Source organism: Ranitomeya imitator, chromosome 4 (assembly GCF_032444005.1).
Source record: "Ranitomeya imitator isolate aRanImi1 chromosome 4, aRanImi1.pri, whole genome shotgun sequence".
In the NCBI taxonomy this organism is placed as follows: Eukaryota; Metazoa; Chordata; class Amphibia; order Anura; family Dendrobatidae; genus Ranitomeya; species Ranitomeya imitator.
Genome location: NC_091285.1, coordinates 505,102,913 through 505,116,282, shown reverse-complemented (window position 1 = coordinate 505,116,282; position 13,370 = coordinate 505,102,913). Strand labels below are relative to the sequence as shown.

The 13,370-nt window shown below is 43.5% G+C and overlaps 1 protein-coding gene across 2 annotated transcripts in view; it reads left to right on the top strand.

Moving 5' to 3' along the window:
- Positions 1-4,433: 4,433 nt before the first annotated feature.
- Positions 4,434-13,370, top strand: part of FBN1 (fibrillin 1) — a 440,189-nt gene continuing 431,252 nt past the window's right edge. Inside the window, exons 1-2 of one of the 2 annotated variants that reach the window (XM_069766028.1) lie at positions 4,434-4,577; positions 4,661-4,894. In XM_069766028.1, coding sequence (XP_069622129.1) covers positions 4,725-4,894 — 170 coding nt within the window. In that variant the 5' untranslated portion in view covers positions 4,434-4,577; positions 4,661-4,724. Of the gene's footprint in view, positions 4,578-4,622; positions 4,895-13,370 lie in introns of those variants that run through there. The other variant, XM_069766029.1, reaches the window with a different exon arrangement.

Below are 13,370 nucleotides of genomic sequence, written 5' to 3'. Positions count from 1 at the left end.
ACAGTATAATGGCCCTCATATAGCCCTTCAAACAGTATGAGTTGCCCCACATAGCCTTCCATATAATATAATGGGCCCCAAGATTGCCTTCCTATAACATAACATGCCCCACATAGCATTCCATATAATGTAATAGCCCCTACATAGTCTTCCATATAATGTAATGGGCAGCAGATTGCCTTTCATATAATCTAATTTGTTTCCCATAGCCTTCTATCTAATATATAATTGCCTAGAATACTACTTCCTGCAATTTGTGCCAACTTCCGTGGCTTTGTCCGGAGCTAATGTGCGGAGATAATGTCCGGAGCTAATGTCCGGAGCTAATGTCCGGAGCTAATGTCCGGAGATAAGTGACGTCAACAGTGTCCAGTGTCTGATTGGTTGCCGCCTGCTGCGAGCGACCAATCAGAAACGTGCCGTACTGTGACACACTCCGCCCGCCATTTTGGTGTGATTTTTGAATTTTTACCTCACAGCAAGTTTCTACTGCGTGGAGGCAGGCCCAGTGACGTTGCTCTTCAAGCTCCTGCCGAATTTCGTCAAAAAAATGATAATACCATTTACCAAAACTATATATATTTAGTTGTGAAGTGGTTCAGTGACATTTTCACACCAATTTTGAACTTTTGTTTGGTGTTTTCTCCATATACTGCCTATTATTCACTGACTGTTATACTGAGAGACTGCCGTTTATTAACCTCTTCTTTGCCACATCTAATATATAATTGCCTAGAATACTACTTCCTGCAATTTGTGCCAACTTCCGTGGCTTTGTCCGGAGCTAATGTCCGGAGCTAATGTCCGGAGCTAATGTCCGGAGCTAATGTCCGGAGATTAATTGCCTAGAATACTACTTCCTGCAATTTGTGCCAACTTCCGTGGCTTTGTCCGGAGCTAATGTCCGGAGCTAATGTCCGGAGCTAATGTGCAGAGATAATGTCCGGAGCTAATGTCCGGAGCTAATGTCCGGAGCTAATGTCCGGAGATAAGTGACGTCAACAGTGTCCAGTGTCTGATTGGTTGCCGCCTGCTGCGAGCGACCAATCAGAAACGTGCCATACTGTGACACACTCCGCCCGCCATTTTGGTGTGATTTTTGAATTTTTACTTAAATAACAAGAATTGTCAAGAGCTGGTGAGTGCAGCCATTTTTTGTTCTTTCTTACAATTATTTATTAATTGTATTATTCTTACATTTGAGTAAATAAAGTATATATGGATTCTAGACTCCCGATTCTTTAGAATCGGGCTGCCATCTAGTATAATATAATGGCCCCACATAGCCTTCCATGTAGTATACTGTACAGCGGGCACGTTGTAGTGTAATCGAGCACATTGCGCTAAGATGTCAGAGGAAGAATAATGGAGGTGCTGATTGTCCTTCCTCCATCATTGCTTTCTACTCTATCTGCATCCTGATTTGCCTGCGGTCATTTCAGGCAGGACAGTGGGCACCCTCACAGACTAACATTTTGTGAGCTCTTGTCTCCTGTAATAATGGAAGGGGCAGAGGATGGTAAATGATACGGTGGCATGGTGGACCAAGCACTTGACCACATCAAGGATGCACTGAAACCCCGTTATTTACGTATGTAATAAAACTGTTTCTACATAAAAAAAATCAAAATCTGTACCACAAGTATAATTTCTACAGAATTTGCTTAGCCAAAAAGCGCGTTGGGGTGGTGGCATCACAGCTCCAGGTTAACCATGCTCTGCGCATGTCTTATTTAGGATTGTTTTTTACAATCTTTACTGATAGATGTGCTGTTTCCTTTGGATTCCTTGAGAATTACTTACCAGTTTACTACCATTTAGAATATCTAGTTACACCTTATGCAGCGCCCCAGGGTCCTGGTCGTTGCAGTAATATCATTTCCCTCTAGGGGTGAGTGATGTTACATCTGATGGCAATGAAGATCACCTTACCAGGTATCACAAACCATACACCACACTTCACACTCCAGTCCACCAGGGGGAGCTATGCTCCTATTTAGTAGGGCACTCTGCACAATTAGGTAAAACTGGTGGTCTGGGTAGGAAGTTAGGCAGAGGCTGACTGGGCTTCAACCAGGCAGCACCTGTCAGGCAGACAGGGGGAAAGGAGAAACATCTAAGAGTTGCAGACAGAGTGGTCCCTGACAGGGGTGGGATCCTGTCAGAGGCCTAGATAGAAGGCCACGGAGATGTGCCTGCCCCATGTGCGGCAGCATCCTAAGAAAGGACTCGAAGACAATTATGTTGTAACGGGTGAGAAACGAAGTCATAGCAAAAGGAGAGGAAACCAGAAGGAGTTCTGCCCTGTAAAAGGCTGCCTCCTTTCTGAGGCGCAGAAGCCGGTAGCCAGAACACCAAGGGAGTCATCGTCTCCAAGCCTGGCTCCAGAGACCGGCAGGACAGCTAGTTCCATATTAGTTGCCCGACCTTATACCCAGGAGGCACGGTGGCAACTTGTGGGGGCTGGGGCGTGATAGGGTCCCTGTAAAAAGCCTCAGGCCATCAGTCATACGAGTTGTTCCTATCCATCTGGGGGACAGAGAGAAAGACTTACCATCTAGAACACCAACAACAGTTGTGAGGACCTCACCGAGAAGCTCAGCAGGGAGGTACTACAACACTCAGGCGCTAGAGGAAGGCTACTGATTTCCACCTGGATAAGGGGACTCTGGATTTGCCTTCAGACCGGCCGGACTCTGCCTGCCCTGTCATCTGGTGCTCTGGACTGTGGACGCTGAAGCCTTCAGTAAAAGGTAAGGATACTGCAACCTTGTGTCCTCGTTCTTCACTGCGCCCTTTCACCATCCACCATCTACACACTGGGAAGCCCTGGGGACATACTTCACCTGTGGGAAGGTATACCATCTAGCTGCCATAACATCACCCCAGAGGACCCCTAAGCAGCGTCGGTCACCCTGACCGAATACCACAGGTGGCGTCATGAACATTTCCCCTTTAAAGACCGTTCCCCCCCATTTACAACGGACGTCCCTAGGGCCACGGACCGGGTCAGCCACCGTGACATCCCCCTGGAGAACCGAAGGGCCCGGCTCCGAGTAACCCCTAGCCCTTGGGGGCGCTCCACTTACATTTGTCCCTTTTTCAATAATCTGTTTATCATGTCTGCTCTGGGTATCACCCGTTCTTCTAAGCTGTGGTGCTCCTTGTTTTCTTACTAATCTCTGTCATTTCCCTGTGTACATTATGTTCTATTTTTAAGTTATTTTGCCATAATAAAAATTACCTTTTATGCTATCCATTTGTTTTTCATGTGAATGATTTCCTCTATATGCTCTGGCTTATGTTTTTGCACTAAAACCTCTACATGTTATCCTTATTTTCTAAACAGGGTAACTCAGATATGGACTCGGGCTGAAATTCAGCCCTGGCATTTGAAATCACACAGGCTCATGTTGTCCCCATCCCCAAGCGCCAGATGGGATATATTACTAATATTACCATGGATAGAGCAAAGCAAGATTTACTACAAGACCAATATTTCTAATGATACCTCGGCCACAACTCTTAACAGTATGAGTGTCCTGAGAACACTGATTCTGTTAACAACATAGCAAAGTGGCCCACAACCAACCAGGTCCTTCTGGCATTCGCTAGAATTGCCAGTCCGGCCCTGACCTGGTCACTTGACTGCTTGCTACTTTAACACTAGCGTCGGTCCGACGTACCGACGCAAACTGCGAAAAAAATGAACAACGGGGGCAGCGGATGCAGTTTTACAACGCATCCGCTGCCCCGTTGTAATGTCCGGGGAGGAGGGGGCGGAGTTCCGGCTGCAGATGCGCGGTTGGAAATGGCGGACACGACGCACAAAAAAAATTACATGCAACTTTTTTTGTGCCGACGGTCTGCCAAAACACGACGCAGCCGTCGCACGACGGATGAGACGTGTGGCCATACGTCGCAATGCGTCGGCTAATACAAGTCTATGGAAAAAAACGCGCATCCTGCGGGCAACTTTGCAGGATGCGTTTTTTCTTCAAAACGACGCATTGCGATGTACGTCACACAACGCTAGTGTGAAAGTAGCCTTACTCTGCAACTGTGTTAACAAACTCCCTTTTTATGGTTCTCTTACATAAATGTATAAATGGTTTCATTTCAGAATGGGGGGTGTAGCACTCCCTTTAAGCAGCAGTGCTCTTTAAGATGTCCTGCATCAGAGCAAGGCCAGATGTCAGAGGTCTGTCACCCCAGCAGTGATGGGTCCAGGCTGTGTATGGTGGGCTCGCACTGAGCGCTCAGCCCCCGGACAGCCTCACCAGCTGCTGCAGCCAAGAAAGGCAGAGCCTGGAGTCGGAGCAGCCGCAGCCCTGCTGATGGCGCGGGGCGGGTTCTCTGCCACTAAAGCTTTTATCTTGTTTATTGTCCCTAACGGCCACTTGGTTGTATAAATTCTAAATAGCATCTGCCCTGACAGCACAAGGATCGCCATGGCGAGTGCAGCCCTGACAGCCTGCTGAAGCCCCGGAAGATCGCCTCTTGGCCACCGTGCGTCCTGGGGTCGGGCTGTGCGCCTTTGCCTGCGTAACGCTACTTTGGAGCAGGGCACATAGGAGGTAGATACCGGTCCTGCTGGGGCTTCTGTCAGCTGTCAGCTTCCTCCTAATGTGAGAAGACTCTGCTTTCTTCTTTTGGACAGGACCCTGTGGAGCACAGCGCTGAGCCTGGGCACTGTGTGGATCTGGAGGAGAAGCTGCGCCAGGATGAGGCTGGGTACTCTGCTGGGGCTGGCACTGGGATTTACAGTGTTCTCCTTCAGTGCCAGTCAGGGTGCTGACAAAGAGGTGACATCAGAGACAGTGAAGGAGTCCAGAGCCAACAGAGCCAAGAGAAGAGGTGGCGGAGCAGGAGTGGGGCATGATGTCCTAAAAGGGTCAGTACCAGCCATTCACTGCACATGTATCAGTGGCCTGTGGTGTCCCCATGCCCCACACTCATCAGTGCCATGTATGACTAGAACTGCTCTGTCTGGAAGAATTCATCTCATTAAATGGCAGATTGGCAATAATTAGATGCTAATTATATTGTCTGCATCACAATGCCTAGAGCCATTGTACTGTAATGTTGGTCTATTATCTATCTATCTATAGATCTATCTATGTATCCATTATCTTTCTATCTATTATCCATCTATAAATCTATCTATCTATCTATCTATCTATCTATCTATCTATCTATCTATCTATCTATCCATTAACTATCTATTATCTATCCATCCATCCATTATCTATCTATGTGTCCATTATCTTTCTATCTATCTTTCTATCTATCTATTATCCATCTATAGATCTATCTCATATCTATCTATATCATATCTATCTATCTATCTATCTATCTATCTCATATCTATCTATCTCATATCTATCTATCTATCTATCTATCTATCTCATATCTATCTATCTCATATCTATCATTAATATCTATCTATCTATCTATCATTAATATCTATCTATCTATCTATCTATCTATCTATCTATCTATCATTAATATCTATCTATCTATCTATCATTAATATCTATCTATCTATCTATCTATCTATCTATCTATCTATCTATCTATCTATCTATCTATCTATTATCTATCTATGTATCCATTATCTTTCTATCTATCTTTCTATCTATCTATTATCCATCTATAGATCTATCTATCTCATATCTATCTATCTCATATCTATCTATCTCATATCTATATATCTCATATCTATCTATCTATCTATCTATCTATCTATCTATCTATCTATCTATCTATCTATCTATCTATCTATCTATCTATCTATCTATCCATCCATCCATCTATCCATCCATGTAATGTGTTAGTGTAGGCACCTTGTGTATTGTCTATCGATTATGAATTGAGTTTATTGGCAACATCTCCAATAATTATATGCACTTATGTAATTATTTATTTTTTAATTGATATGATTTATTTTGTGGGAGCAGATTTGAGGCAGGTATCTCTAGTAAAGTGATGAACAGAACTTCATAAATGCTGGGTATAACTATGAAATAATGCCTCTTGGCATAGTTCTATCAAGGTGCCAGTACCAGTAACTGTGCCAGATCTGTCTACAAGTCCAGTGTCATTGTCCAGAGATACTTAGGAATCTTTAAACAAATGCAAATGTTAGGGGCTTTCTGCCTTTAATCAATAGGGTGGGTTCTATATGGCACAAACACTGGGATCAACATGTGATATCATGTCAATTACACAAAAATGGGGAGTGGACCTTTATTACATCATGAGTGGAGATTGACTTCACTGACAGCGCTTTTTCTCACTCACATAGGCTTATATGGTATACAGGGGATCAGATATTCTTACTGTCATATCGTTTTTTTTTAACAACTGAAATAGGATGTGTAGAACCTTTTAGACAGATACAAAACATAATTGCAATATTTATTTGGAAGTGAGTTGGGAAATGATAATTGCAGCGTTAAACATATTGAATGAGTTAAGGTGACATGTTCAGTGACGCGTCTGATGCTGTAATATTACACTGATTCCATGGTGTCATTCCTCCGTTACTGTGAAATTGTTATGGGATCCCGGACAGAGATTAGGTTAAAGAATTGTTCTGACAGTCTGCATAAAAATGACAGGATATAGAGAGCTCAGGCCAAAGTATGTCAGCTATGTGCACATTTTTTTCTAACAGATAATAAAAGTGAATTATTTTAGAGAGCGCATTTTTCCAAATACTTTTGTTTAAAACATGGCTGATGTGTATGGACATACTTTATCGGGTGCAGTTGGTGTCTCTCTGACATATATTGCATCACGATAAACCGGAGGTTACCAAACACTTGGAGGATGGAAGCAAGCCGCCTTCCAGGAAGAGAAAGCACTCAAGTAAATCCCAGCAAGGACCACATTCTTCCAGTGTCACAGTATTGTAATCTGGTACTGTTATATTGGGGAATATTGTGGTATCATAGAATTTAGGAACAAAGACAGTTGATAGATAGATAGATAATAGATAGATGTAAAAAAAGAAACAAATAAACTATTACAGCAACTCTTGTATCTATGTGGGTGCAAGCCCCAGGAAATGTATCCAAATGTCTAAAAAATATAATCCCTGTGAAAAAAGGAAGCTAGAGGAAGGCTCAGTATTGTACTTGGATCCAAAACAAAACACATCTATATTCTGTGTGAATAAAAGGGATGGTTTTTCACTTACATGGCAGTGGTCTGCTACCAGAGAAGTCTGTTGCCCTCAAATTGCATTTTTAAATGAGTTATAATGTGATGTTGGGAATGTAGCTCCCGTAAAAATTATACTAGCTCTTTACCTGTTAAATGTAAGCTGCCTAAGAAAATAACTTTTAATTTATTTGTGAATGAGGGCGCTTTGATGTACTTTTGGAGTGGCCAAAAGCTCAGTTCACTATTATGTGTCATCATTTTCAATGTTGAAGTCTTCCCCCTACACCTGCTTGACAGCGCTCGCTTCCCAGAATGAGCACTACATAAAGTCAGTCATTGTGTGTCTGTGTGTGTGAGTGTCTGCACCGACACTGCCTGTGCCCAGCCACCCGCACACACGATGGCCATGTGCGTTCTCCTCTGTTCCTCCCCACGCACACAGTGGCCTGGTACGCTCTCATCCCTTGCTTCCCGTGCACACAGTGGCTCATTGCATTCTTCTCCATCGCTCCCTATGCACACAGTGGCCGGATGCGTTCCTCTGTTGCTCCCCGCATGCGTAGTGGGAAGGTGAGATGAATTCTTCTCCCTTGCCCCCCACGCACACAGTGGCAGGCGCGTTCTCATCCCTTGCTCCCCACGCGCACAGTGGCAGGTGTGTTCTCCTCCCTTGCTCCCCATGCACATAGTGGCCAGGTGCGTTCTCCATCACTACTTCCTGCTCACACTGTGGATAGTTGAATTCTTCTCCCTTGCTCCCCACGCACACAGTGGCCAGGTGCGTTCTCCTCCTTTGCACCCCATGCACCCAGTGGCCTGGTGCATTCTCCTTCCTTGCTTCCCATGCACACAGTGGACCGTTGCGTTCTTCTACATCGCTCCCTGCGCACACAGTGGCTGGGTGCATTCTGTCTTGCTCTCCACGCACACAGTGGCCGGATGAATTCTTCTCTTTTGCTCCCCACTCACACAGTGGCCAGGTGCGTTCTCCCTTGCTCCCCATGCACAAAGTGGCCAAGTGCGTTCTCCCTTCTTCCCGTTCACACAGTGGCCCATTGTGTTCTTCTCCATTGTTCTCCACTCGCACAGTGGCTGAATACATTCTTCTCCATTTTTCCCCTTGCGCACAGTGACCAAGTGTGTTATCTTCCCATTCTCTCTGCTGAGGCCGCTGGCTACTCTGATACACCTGGAAGTGTAGCAGGTATGCAAGCACACACATACCAGCTGACTTCAGGCAGTGCTTGCTCTGGCAAATGAGTGCTGACAATCAGAAGTAGGAAAGAGCCCAACATGCAACATAAGCAGCATAACTCTGTAGCGAGCTCTTGGCCATGTGAAGAGTGCACAGAAGTTCTCTCATTTGCATATGAATTTTAATTATTTTATTAGGCATTCTACCAGTAACATATAGTGCTAGTATGAATTTTATCAGGGGTAAGTCCCTTATATCGCAATACAGCTCATTTAAAATACATTTTGGGGTGTGACAGACTGCCTGTAACTACTTATATTCACTTGTGATGTAGTGTACACTGTAGTCAGTAGGGGAAGTAATAACTTAGAATATTTGAAATCAAGTGAATGAGGCTCAAGGACATGCTCGTTTAGGCAAACACCTGTCACTCCAGGGCAACAGGCGTGCAGAAGCGCTGTCCGACTAGTTTCCAGTGCTGCTCGGTCCCCAGCAGCATTTCAACTCTGTTTTTTTAAAATGCAGCAGCATTTCAGAGTCAAACATACCTGTTTGACACATGCCTCCCGTGGATCAGGCAGCATGTTTCAGCTATATTATCTAAACCCAGAAACAGGAAACAAGGAATGTAATCTATATATATAAAACTCAAAATCTGTAGTAGCCCGCTCTATACAAATCCACAGTTCTCGCCCAATTTGGGTGAAATTTGGCACGTCCCCTCTCCACCCACAGGAGCAGAATACTGTGCACGTTACATCTCACTAGCGTCCCCCCGTCATGAGATTGGGGCCTCCGAAGTTAGGCCCTATACATATAATGAGGAAATGTGAAATCTGTAGTAGCCCACTCTATATAAATCCACAGTTCTCACCCAATTTGGCTGAAATTTGGCATACCCCCTCACCACCCACAGGAGCAGAATACTGTGCATGTTACATCTCGCTAGTGTTCCCCCGTCATGAGATTGGGGCCCCCAAAGTGAGGCCCTATACATATAATGGGGAAATGTGAAGTCTGTAGTAGCCCGCTCTATACAAATACACAGTTCTTGCCCAATTTGGGTGAAATTTGGCACACCCCAACTCCACCCACAGGAGCAGAATACTGTGCATGTTTATCTCGCTAGCGTCCCCCCGTCAACAGATTGGGGACCACGAAGATAGGCCCTATACAAATAATGGAGAAATGTGAAGGCGAAAGTAAAAGTGAGGGGAAAACAAACTGTGACTGACAGGGACGGGTTATAGTGACGGCGCCAAAGAGTCGCTGCTAAAGGGGCCGCACCACAACACACAAACATTTCACAAACACCATACAAACATCATACAGACTGCACACATACACCAACCCACAAGCACAACACCACACAAACACCAGACCACTCTAGACATACACAACACAAATGCCACCCCACAAATACCACAACACCACCCTATAAATACCACATGCACACCACACACACACGCAAGGACCACACATGAGTGCAAACACACTCAGATGGATGCACCTTATGCACACGGACGACCATTACTGAGCAGCAATATTGGTCAGGTGAAAAATGCCTCATAGTAAGATTGTCATTATTGCTTACTATACAGGGAGCTTTCATCACTGAAGCTGCTGAGGTAAAATGAAAGCTGAGCTCTGATTGGTTGCTATGGGCAACCAGACAAGTCTGCCTGTGAGGCAGTTTTCATTACTGAGATGTGAGCTCGTTCAGGTGACGCTGAAAATTTTACTTTAGCTACCATAACATACAATCTAATATATAATTGCCTAGAATACTACTTCCTGCAATTTGTGCCAACTTCTGTGGCTTTGTCCGGAGCTAATGTGCGGAGCTAATGTCCGGAGCTAATGTCCGGAGATAAGTGACGTCAACAGTGTCCAGTGTCTGATTGGTTGCCGCCTGCTGCGAGTGACCAATCAGAAACGTGCCGTACTGTGACACACTCCGCCCGCCATTTTGGTTTGATTTTTGAATTTTTACCTCACAGCAAGTTACTACTGCGTGGAGGCGGGCCCAGTGACGTTGCTCTTCAAGCTCCTGCCGAATTTCGTCAAAAAAATGATAATACCATTTACCAAAACTATATATATTTAGTTGTGAAGTGGTTCAGTGACATTTTCACACCAATTTTGAACTTTTGTTTGGTGTTTTCTCCATATACTGCCTATTATTTTTGTTCTTTCTTACTATTATTTATTAATTGTATTATTCTTACATTTGAATAAATAAAGTATATATGGATTCTAGACTCCCGATTCTTTAGAATCGGGCTGCCATCTAGTTTAACATATTTACCACGAGCCAAGCCGCGGGTATTCTACTAGTTAACAATAAGCGAAATGTATTAATACATTTACATCAAGAGTAAAATATAAAATGGATGCCTCATGTCAGACTATAGAAACACAGAAAAAAACGTGACTGACGCCCTTATAATAGGTAGAGTATATAGTTGCCTTAAGCTAAAGTGGTTACAGACACATGCACACCTGTCTGCATGGAAAAAAAGATATTAAACAGTAATTTTAAATCCTCGGCTAAAGTGCCTATTGAATCATGCGATCAAGAGTGCATGTGACTATGTAAAGGAACCTACTAAAAATAATTAAGATGGAGGTATAATGCTGTTCACATTCATATAAGTAGCTGCTATTAATAATTATAACAAAAGTGCCATAGTGCATGGAGAGTCTACTTATTGCTATGTATCAGGAATACAACAAACCATCCATAGAAATAGGCTGACCTAATAGTCAAAAAGTGCCACAGTGCATGAAGAAACAGACCTATTGGTACTAGCTGAAAAGCAATGCATGCAGCAAAGTAGTAACATGTATCACCCCATATAAAGTATGACAGTGCAGGCCTCTTTCACACTTCAGTCTTTTTGTTTCTGTCAAAATCCGTCGTTTTGTGAAAAAAACAGATCCAGCAAATGTTGCTGCTGGATCCGTTTTTTCTCATAGACTTGTATTAGCGACGGATGGCCTTCCGTTTCATCTGTCGTTTGATGGATCCGTCGTAAAGTCTGTGTCCGTCGCCCCGAGACAACGGACATAGTAACGTTTTTTTTTGTACAGACAGCGACAGTTCGTCCGTCATTGGCTATAATGGAAGCCTATAGGCGCAGGATCCGTCGCTGTCCGTCAAAAGATGGAATCCAGGGACGGAATCTGTTTTTTGAAACTGAGCATGCCTGGAAGAATTTCTACTCCTTTAATTTAACCAATTATTCCATTCAGGGATCTCTCTCTCTCTCTCTCTCTCTCTCTCTCCAGAATCCTGTTCCTTTAAATTCCTGCAGCAGCTGCTTCGACGGATCCGTAAAAAAAAACGGATCCAGTGCATAAGTTTTTTACAATCTGCACAGGATCCGTCTTTTCAACACTTTGACGGATTGTGACTGATTCTAAAAAACTGATGTGTGAAAGAGGCCTAAGACCACATTGAAAAAAGTGCATATTGATTGATACCTGGGTTTAAGCCAAGATTAACTGCGTCTCCCACCCCAACGCGCGTTTTGACGATTCTTCTTCCGGGGGCATGCATATATCAGCACATATCAGCTGCCAGGTTAACTTTAAAGAGGACATGTCACCAGGTGATAACTTGCCAGTTTTTGTTCTTTTTCTTCCTCTGCTCCTCTACTGAGTATTCAATTTTGTATTTATTTATTAATTTATTTTTAAATCTGCCATACGATTCCAAAGATGTGGGCTTCTTTATTTTGTGGAAAATTTTCTAGTCTTTACAAAGTGGCGTGGTATTTTGGCTGCTCTGCAAGCCATGCCCCCTGGGAAAGACCATAAAAATGACCCCATATCCCTGGAACCATTTGGCGGTAATGGAAATGGAATGCTCAGTACTCAGGGGAGTAAAGGGAATACAACCGAAGGAAAAAGTTGAAACTTTGATCTGGTGATAGTTTTTAGTTCAAATAAAGGACATTTTTCATAGAAACTGATTGTAGTACACAATGGAGGGATGAGGCATAAATCCCTATTATAATTCCACATAAACTTGGGGAAAACATCTTTCAGATGTTACTATGGTCAGCAATAAAACCTCACCCATTGGCTCTACAAGATGTAGGGGGTCTAAGCATACTAAATGAGGCCAACCACACTAGTTATATGGCCTTGTTTCTGTACCATGGCACAGTGATTAAATATAATTGTGTAGCTTCAGTCATGTAATGATATGCATATACCGCGTGTTGGGTAAGCATCTCCTTATTATATTTGCACTATAGTGTCTCGCATACTGATTTATCAGTGCTCATATGTTTTGAATATTCTTGGTACTCGTGAAGTCTCTAAAAATTGACTTTTCTTGGGGGGAGGGGGCATTGTAGATCTGTTATTACTACTGTCACAGTAGGTTTCCCAAAAATAGACCTTCAATGTGAGATGGAGATATTACAGAGGTTGTCCCATCACAACATACTGATGACCTGTCCACTGTAAAGGTTAAAGGTCATCAATATCAGATCAGGTGGGCGCGACACCCAGCAACTATCATTTGCTCTTCCGACCATCAGATTTATAAGACTTTGAACAGAGCTTCATCAGACTCATCCATTGTGTAGTGGCTGCTGCCAGGTACTGCAGAACAGCTTCTATTTGCAACTCCATTCAAAGTGTTTACATCTGCCAGCTAGCAGAGCAAATAACAGATCATCAGTGTGGGAGCTGGGTGTTGGACCACCACCGATCTGATATAGATTGGATGACCTATACCATGGATTGGTCATTAATATGTTGTGAGCACATGATCCTTTAAAAATAACTACAATAACCATTTGGAAGAGAATGCATGCAAATATATTTAAAATAGATATATTTACATAGTGTCGCATAATATGCGCTTTCTCTTTTTTAAATTATTATCATCATATTCCACAGCACTTTACAGACATTATCATCGCTGTCCCCATTGGGGCTCACAGTCTAAATTCCCTATCAGTATGTCTTTGGAATGTGGGAGGAAACC